Genomic DNA, 9,423 nt, shown 5'->3' on the forward strand with positions numbered 1-9,423 from the left:
AAACAGCAACAAGTTGTGTAAATAATGCATGCGGTATGCCAAAAGCAACATGCTCAATAAGGTGAATAGATACAGTTACTTACAAGCCTTTGAAATTTGTTAAGTATTTAGAAATGTTGACCTCGGAACATGAATACAGCAGGGGAAGATGTTTCATTTCCACTTTTTTCTTCAGAGAGGTCACAAAAAAACTTCTCTATCAACACCCCCCACCCCTACCTCCCCGCATAATCCATAAAATATCCTACACAAAAAAAAGGTATGAAAATATATTGATATATTGGAGATATTCTACTACAGAGTACATCACCGTCAGATATTTTACCTCTTGATAATTAGTTGTCCTTTCATTTAATTTTTGACTATTTTGCATCATTATGACTACAAGTTCTTTAATTTCAGCCTTTTAGCAAACTGTGCCTCAGTTTGGAGGAAGAGAGTCTTTTTCTCTTTCTTTTCTCTTTTTCTTTCTTTTCTCTTACACTATAAATATTATATCATGCAAAAGAAAACAAATCTTCATACAGAGACAGCTTTTTATCTGCATATTATTCACTGATCTTGTCCAAGCATTTTAACTAATTAGTTATTTGTTATATCATTAGTATATTTTTGTGGGTGGAATTCATTTCACATAAATCTCAGCAACTTGAAGGAGATCACTAGTACAGCTGAAGTTTCTACTTATATTGTAAAGGTACAAACACTCTTCAGTTTTTGATAATTTCTGCTAGTGCTTAATTTTTGTACTATATTTTTTCTTGATATTAAAACAAATACTCTTAATTTCATGTTTTTCAATTCTGTTTCAGATGAAGACAAAGAGAAAACAGAAAGCGATGAAAATGAAACAGAGAAAAATGAAAGCCATGCGTAACCTGAAACAGTGACTGTAACATTTGAAAAATATGGAGATGAGACAAAATTTGATTTGGTTGAAATTGTATTATTTCTGTTCAACTTGTGAAGAGAAGCCTGTACAAGACATCGTAAAACAAAAACAAATAACGTGATATGTGAAAAAAGCAGTTTTACAGCGGCACAAGACACTTATTCTCTGGATGAAAGTGTGGACTAAACAAGTGATTAGCTTACGAATAAGTCCCAAATTGTACATATATGTCTGTCAGAGCAGGAATTTCTTTAAAGGAATTCTAAAGAACAATAACTGAATGATTGAAGAAGATGTTCATCTTATATTTATGTTAAATAACTTAGCCAACTGGTGTATACAGCTGTGTTATTTTTACCACACTACGCAAAATATGCTGAAATTGAGTGATTTTTGTTGAACCAGTGCTATTTAAAGTAATCTTAACTTTAATGTAAGATTATTTACAGCAATTTTGTTTTTAAGTATCATTTGAAATTCTTGTTACCGCAAAGTTTTGTGTTCTTTGATTGAAAGAGTTAATGTTGCATATGACAAAAAACATATAGGCAGAAAATAATCATTCCTTTTATTGAGTATAAGATTTACAAGGTTTCTGACAAAAACAATTTGTCATAAAGGCTTTTCTCAACAGTTTTCGTCACATTACTATTAAAGCAATTTCTTTTGCCTGCAATTTTTACAACGTTGAACGTGTATCTGAGGAGATGCTTTTGTCTAGAAATTAATCATATATATATATATATATATGTGCTTTTATGCTTTTAGTCCTTTTTTTTGTTGCAGAATATTTAAAAATTAATGCCCGTGAACCTGCATTAAAATTCTGACATCATTTTGAATATCATATACTACCGAGAGCAACTGAATAAATCTTTAAATTAACTTCAGACTCGCTTACTTTCTTTTACTTTTATAATGGATACCTTTGGAAAAATACAATTTGTGAAGATTGGTTCATTTTACTGTTAGGTGATATGATTCAAATTTTGACCCTCTTATGTGACAGACATGTTCTATAACAAAGTGCTTAGCTACAAGTACAAGTGTATCTCAGTGGCAGTGTTTACTCTTTTCTCCCCAAGAAGATCACAAGGAAATGAAAAGAGGCAAGTTCGTATATAAAAGAAATTCAGCCTTTTCTACTAAAATTACTTCTATATAAAAAGACCTTGTGGAATTGAAATGAGTCATTAAAAAAATTCTTGGCCTTTGTATATGAAGTAATTTAATTTTAGTCTGTGTGTTTTGCAAAGCAAATGAAAATCAATAACAACTTTAACGTTGTATCTCTTTAAAGAAATGTAGCTCCTGAAATAAGAGTAGTATGTTTTTGGCTCAAGTTGAAATAGATGAGAAAAGTATAAAGTTGTAAATACCCTATTTGCTTTCTACCTTATACAGGGCTTCTACAACACTTCCTAAATACGCCCCAAAATGCTGCATTTAGAGGCCAAAACCTGCGGTCTCAATTAGTTAATGATTATTTAAAAAACATCCCCTGCAACACTGTAATGTTAATTAAGAAGCGGAACCTTCAAAGTTAACATCCACCTCCAACAGAACTGAGTAAAGTGGGTGGAAAGTCTTGAAAACTTCCCAAACAACCCAAATTCAAGAACGCCTCTTTGAGGATTCAAGCCACACTCAGGCACACCATAACCTAGCATGATACCAACTGAGTGATTTGCGCTCCCAAGTTAGTGATAGCACTCTCCTATATTTTCTGCTCAATGGAACGCTAAAAACTGATTTCTACAAAATTAAGCAATAAGGTTTGTTAATGGAATAAAAGAGACTGAAAGAGGTTGAAACATATGGAATTCCTCTAAATACGAAAATGTTTATTTACGTTTTCTTTCATCTATACATTGGCATATCATTATCTTTGCTTTGTACAGTATAATACAGCAACATTTTTTGTTTGTTTACTTTTTGACTTTATGCACTCTTCTTCTCCTTCTTCTTCTTCTTGAAATTAGAGTAGTACAGAGGAAATCGGTTTCAACAAACTCGAATTCAACGAAAGGAGTTGGATTTCCCGATTTTTTTAAATTCATAAAAATCGATAAAAATAACCCAGATTCAACTAACACACAAATGAGCAAGCTCGGATTCAAGGAAGTCTCTTGCAGGGCGAACTGATCAATGAGACCAAGCAGTGGCCTCCTTTCATACCGACACACACGTTGTAATCACGCACCTGTGTCTTAGCGTATGTCGGGGTCGGACGGGCGGCCAGCACACGTGTGAGTGAGTGTGCGTGTGTTTGGGGGGGGGGGGGGGGGGGGGGGGGGGGGAGGAGTGGGTATAAACGGTCTGGGCTTGAAACGTCAGTTGAGAAACAAACGCAACAATTATTTTTTTCCCCGGCTACTGATCAACATTACAATGATAAGTTGACATAGATTTATATAATGAATTGCGCACTGAACTGTGAAATCAAACGTTGCCATATATACTAGGTTCTACACAACAACATAACTTGTTTGGCAAACAATATGTTTATAGATGATAGATGACATAGGTGTGTATTTGAACAAATCGGCCCCTTTGCACAGTGTGTACTGGTAGTGGTAGAGTTCAATGTATTTTCCTGGAATCTTCCAGCAAATCTTTAGTATCAAAGAAACGCATATGCCTCTCATTTGAAACCAAACTACCTTTGATTGAGAAAATCAAATACATTATACAGTACCTGCTCGGTGCCTGTAATTATCAACACAGAAACCTTATATTTGCCATAACGAACACTTGGATTCAACTTAATTGAAGGCCAGGCCCGACGACTTTGTAGAATCTGAGTTCCACGGTATGTTGTTTTCTGGTTTTTGCACATTCATGCACAGTATGTATTGTATATCATATCTCGCCAGTTTTCCTCCTAGAACATTGTAGGGCCTATCCCTTGCCCTTCAGATTGCCTTACAATACATCTGGTACAGCAAGGGCATTGCACACTTTTAGTAGTGTTTATGAAGTCTGAAGTAACTGTCTGGTTCCCCCAATTGCCATCAGTTGTGCAACAGTAAAACTTTTGGCCTTTGCTCTCAAAAGACATGAATTCAGTGTCCGTGTTGGGAAGTCATTTTATCGAGTGTTTCTGTCTGACTGCCTGATATTGTATCCCACTTTGCCTAATTGTTTCTGACAGGCAGGGACAAAGCGGTTTATCTCTTAATTTACCTAATTTCTGTTGATGGAGACGAAAATCATTTACAGTCTTTTTTAAAAACTGTCTCTCTTTCCTCCTTGCAGACACACTTACAAAAGTAGGCCCTATAACAACACTCACCACACATACACATACACACTCACCACACGTATACATACACACACACAAGCACACGCACTCAGCTTACATCACACACAAACAAAATACATTCTCAAACACTCACATACACATATTTATCTATCTCAATCATTCCCTCAAAGAAAATCTCTTTTTGTGACCACAGCACATTTTTGCAATGTTTGTGTGTTTGTGGCAGCGTTAAAAAGAACCCTTTGTTATTTGCTGACACTGAAAGTGAAAACTGTCTTGCCAGCAGTCATCAGTTTATATGGTATGGTATGGATCTGTAATGATTTTTCTGAAACTTAGTCCTTGTAGTCATGAACAGAGTAAGCTTGTCATACATAACAATGTAAACTTTAAAAAATATGTAGGCCTACTATCTGGAGTGAGCAAGACCCCTGCAAAAAGGAATTCTTTATTAAGAAAGATTTGACCTTCTACGTCTTGAGCATTTTCAACATGAAAGCAGCATCTTGTTTCCGCTTTATTCCTAGCATATAAATGGGGATACATTCAATTTTTCTGTTTGAGTTGGCCAGCATCTGTGGCTTACAGGTTACGCTCTTCGTCTTGCGTGCAAAAGACAAGAGCTCAGTTCCAACATTAAGACAATATTGTTTTGAGATTCTCCACCCTTCTGTTGGGAGATATATATTTACCAATGTAGCAGATTCAAAGAAGCCGCCTTCATAATTATTGATCCAAATTGTGTTGAATACAAAAATATAAATATTTGACAAGATCTCAAATACAACGCTTAGTCTATGCTCAGCATTCAAAATTTAATTTGAATTATATTGATGTCTTGTCTTTTCCTCTATCAGAAGACACACAAGATGATGCCATAAATACTTTCTGTCGCTGCAAATTTTTTAATACCTGAAAACAGTCAGCTGAGAAGGCTCAAAAAGCCATTTGCTTGTCATTGGAGGGTTGGGAGTCATTCGTAACTCTACCACTCCACAATTTTGTGATAAATTTGTGAAGAATATATACACTCTATGTGACTAATGGGTTGGTTATTTTGGTTGTTGAAGTGGATTTTTTGAGAATGAATGATTATCATGTTGCAAATCTGACAGTTTGCTGACGTCGAGGTTGTAAGACTTCGAAGTTGAATGTGATGTAGGCTGGTGCGTAGCTGCCCTCCATACTGGTCCTCTGGTCATCCTCGTCGTCATGGAGATGGAAGTGACACATGGGTGATGGTGAGAATGTGGGGGGTACTGGCGAGAGACAAAGATGTGTTAAGGGGATGACAGTTTTCAAATATTTAAATTAAAATTGAAAAACAAATCATGGTATAATGACGTCAGAAAAGGCAGGGTGAAAACAAAATAAGAAACACAAACAGAGCATGTCAAGAAACAAGCAGAATTACTCTAAAAGAGATCCCCCCTCCCCTCCCCTCTGGCCAACAGGAAAGGAGAATGACCTCATCTGAACGTAGAATAAATGTATGAAGTATAGAAAACAGGTAGACTCCCCCCCCCCCCCCTGTCTCTTTCTGTCTCCATCTTTATTTGTCTCTATCTCCCCCTCCACCCCCGCCCCCATCTCCCTCTCTGTCTCTCTCTCTCTGTCTCCACCCCCCACCATCCCCCCCCCGTGTCCATATATATAAAACTGTAACTCAAACACACTAGAACATTTATGAGCTAACATTAATATTCCAGAGATACTCACTGTATTGGGGTGGTCTGTTCTGATTTTCTGCTAATGCCGAGGCCCCGCCCCTTTTGCTGCCATGTTGCCGTGGGGTGGGCGGAGTCATTTGGTGGGCGGAAAGATAACGTTCTAGGGTGGAGTTGAGTGGCACAGTACCAATAAGGATCTCAACAGGAACAGTCAGAACAAAAGCAGGGCCCACAGGGTAAGCTCGAAGCTGGGGAAGAAATGTGAGTACTTGTTGTAAAGGAGAGTAATTGTGAAGAAAATTTGGGTAAAAACAGTTGTTGTAATATATAATTGTACAAGTTTTAAGCCCCCATCAACACTGTATATAGCATTTAGGAGGCAGGCTGCTTTGACTCTGTCTGCCAGGGTCAATCCAGATTGAGAAGGATAAAATGTGCCTGCAGAAAAACGGCGAAACTCGATAGAAAATGTCGCTTGCTTGACATTGTCCTGCAGGAAGGGCAAATTGCAGACAGAGCAAGGAAATTATGTTGGACCATCATCCTGTGTCGTCTCAAGTGCTGTATCATCATCATCATCATCATCATCATCATCATCATCATCATCATCATCATCATCATCATCATCATCATCATCATCATCATCATCATCATCATCCCTTGCCAGAGCATAGGCCACCAACAAGAGCTCTTTGTCTTCTTCTGTTCTGGGCTGGGCTATGCTATAGTCTCCTCCACCGTCAAGCTGTATCTTTTCTCCTAATGGGATGAATCCGAGTCCCTCCCCAATAACATTTAGGCCTTCCTCTCTTTCTTTTGCCTTGTAGATTCCGTTTTTATCACTGTTGCATAAATCACAACCCATAAATTAATAACAAAAACGGCTCTAAATCGGATTTTTTTTGTTGCGTTTGGGGTCATAGTGCCTGTTTGTTTCCAGGTTCAGAAGTTGATCACTTTTTTGAGACTGTGCTAATGACAAATTCCAAGAAAATAGAACAGAGAGCTTTCCATCTTTTCCACTTCAACGTAGTAAATCAACTGCCTTACACACGACCTTGGAATTTAATACCTTCAGAAATTATTAAAATTGCATCGAATGCTTGATTACAGTGTTATTGAGTATGTATTTCGGGCCTGTAGAAAACACCATAAAAAGACAGAAGTGGATTAGACACTGTCTGGGTCGACAGACCTGCCACAAAACACCGCTAAATCTGTAGCTGAAACTGGCCCCAAAGGATAAAGGCATTCAAAGGGGAAAAGGGTGTTTCTCATTCATGAGATCCAGATAGGACGAGGATTGAAATCTCAGACTTTATGCCTACCTCAAGGGTGTACCTCACATCCATGACATTGCAGCCAATCATATAGGAAGGTGGGAGGGGTGGCAATACCAGGCGATCGCCTTCCCATGCGTCACTTCCACCGGAAGGAATACTTCCGTGGTGGAGTTTTGCCACTTGATGAGTCACAGTACGGGATTTGATCGGTGTGTGAAACGTAGTCGTCTTAGAAAATAAAGAAAAGAATGAATGAATGAGTCAAAACTTTTGAATCATAAATTTTGTCCCGAACTCAAAGTCGGTTCCCATAGTTATTTTAAGATCATTATATCAGCACAGAAAGAAGGAGGAGGAGGAGAAAAACATAAGAAGAAAAAGGCGGAAAAGGAGGAGAAGGAGGGGAGCAGGAGAAGAACGAGTGGAAGAAGAAGAAGAAGAAGAAGAAGAAGAAGAAGAAGAAGAAGAAGAAGAAGAACAACAACAACAACAACAACAACAACAACAACAGTAATAACAATAATAACACAACATCAGTAACAACAACCACGATAAAATATTGTCTCAGCAGAGAAAAAACCCGCTCCAAAACAATAACAAAAGCAACAAAATAACGATAGCAACAACTACTACTTACTACTACTACTACAGCTACCGCTACCACTACCACTACCGCTACCACCACTACTACTACTACTACTACTACTACTACTACTACTACTACTACTACTACTACAATAAATCCACAATTTAACACCGAAGATACAATATCCATGCTATTAACGGCAACCACACCACATCACAACAACCTACTTCAACAACTTCCAACTCCGCATCCCCCCTCCTCCTCCTTTCACCCTCTACCCCCTCCCACAAAAATGGTGTATTATATAAGTCTATCCATCTATTTTTCTTTCTCTCTCTCTCTCTCTCTCTCTCTCTCTCTCTCTCTCTCTCTCTCTCTCTCTCTCTCTCTCTCTCTCTCTCTTGTCTATCTGTTTATCTATATATTACACACTCACACACACACACACACACACACACACACACACACATACAGAGACACACACACACATACACACACACACACATACACACACACACACACACACACACACACACACACACACACACACACACACACACACACACACACACACACACACATATATATATATATATATAATGTATATAATGTATATAAAAGTGGCCAAGGTCACTGAACAGTTAAACCAACATCGCCACCATATTCCCCATTTAAGTAATTGAACCTATCGCCACAGCTGTGTGTAGTCCCTTTTACCAGTCGCATTGATCACAGTAGGAGACGCCTCTTTTGCCACTGTTTAATTTTGTAGTGGAGCTGGAAGATAACAAGGAAGATACCTATGTAGATACCTTCCACTGGCTTTATTTCTGACAGCGTTGAAGGTGTGGCTAGCGTTTTCATACACTAGTTTCTGGCGTCACCTCCCACCTCCCACCTCCCCCACCTTTCCCACCTAAAAAACCCCAACAGTCACAAAAAAACAACAACCCCAAACCAATAACAACAACAGCAACAACATTATTACAAACGGTAACACGAACAAGCATGGAAAATATTTTCCTCTAAAATGTTATCCTTCCACCTCCCAGCTGTCTAACCCTGTTCTGTCGTATGCTTTGGTCCCCACTTTCTGCACCCAACCCTCTTTGCTCCCTTCTCTGAGCTTTTTACTCTTTCAGCAGCATTTCTACTGCTACTCCTTAGCTACTTCTTATTGCTGTCTTTCAGATATACCCTTGATCTTAGGGTAGGTAAAATCTAACACCTAGCCTTCTCGGATAAGGGCGAAAAATCTCGGAGGTCCTTGTGTAAGTTGCGCACATTGAAGATCCCTTTGTGGTCCCAAATTCGTAACAGTAGGTTTCAGCCGTCACCGGGGCAAAATTCAAAATTAATTCCAACCAAATTGAAAATGTTTGATGTGTCCCGCGCGCTCATATGACCTTATGCAGTCGCGAGCGCCGTAAAACACTTACCAAAATAAAAAAAGAAATAATAATAAAAGGAGATTGTCGATAAAATAAAATCCCCTCGAAGCCATCGAAGTAACGTCTTCTGCGAGCAACGACGAAGAGCCTGACCATTACACCACCAATCGACGCTAGTTGAGAGCGGTAAGGGTCATTATGTCAACAGGAAACGTATTATTTCTTCTTTTTTAAAAATTGCATCGCTTTAACCCCAATTCCTGCCCTCGCCACGTACACGGAAGCTTATGTTTTCACTCACTCGGACTTAGCGTGGCTTGCTCTAAGAGACCGACC

The 9,423-nt window shown here is 38.5% G+C and overlaps 2 protein-coding genes across 7 annotated transcripts in view; one reads left to right on the forward strand and one right to left on the reverse strand.

Annotated features, from left to right (window-relative positions):
• LOC101856815 (tetratricopeptide repeat protein 25) overlaps window positions 1-1,777 on the forward strand; it is a 29,551-nt gene extending 27,774 nt beyond the window's left edge. For all 6 annotated transcript variants that reach the window (XM_013084036.2, XM_013084038.2, XM_013084037.2 and 3 more), the window contains one exon: window positions 813-1,777. In XM_013084036.2, the coding sequence (XP_012939490.1) occupies window positions 813-877 (65 nt within the window). In that variant the 3' untranslated portion in view covers window positions 878-1,777. The remainder of the gene's footprint in view (window positions 1-812) is intronic.
• A 1,409-nt stretch (window positions 1,778-3,186) lies between these two features.
• The window catches only part of LOC101857490 (arrestin domain-containing protein 3), a 39,346-nt gene continuing 33,109 nt past the window's right edge, over window positions 3,187-9,423 (reverse strand). The window contains exons 5-7 of the mRNA XM_005101065.3: window positions 7,156-7,338; window positions 5,877-6,075; window positions 3,187-5,416 (exon numbers count right to left, since the gene is read on the reverse strand). Coding sequence (XP_005101122.1) covers window positions 5,253-5,416; window positions 5,877-6,075; window positions 7,156-7,338 — 546 coding nt within the window. The 3' untranslated portion in view covers window positions 3,187-5,252. The remainder of the gene's footprint in view (window positions 5,417-5,876; window positions 6,076-7,155; window positions 7,339-9,423) is intronic.

Source organism: Aplysia californica, unplaced genomic scaffold, assembly GCF_000002075.1.
Source record: "Aplysia californica isolate F4 #8 unplaced genomic scaffold, AplCal3.0 scaffold00269, whole genome shotgun sequence".
Taxonomy (NCBI): Eukaryota; Metazoa; Mollusca; class Gastropoda; order Aplysiida; family Aplysiidae; genus Aplysia; species Aplysia californica.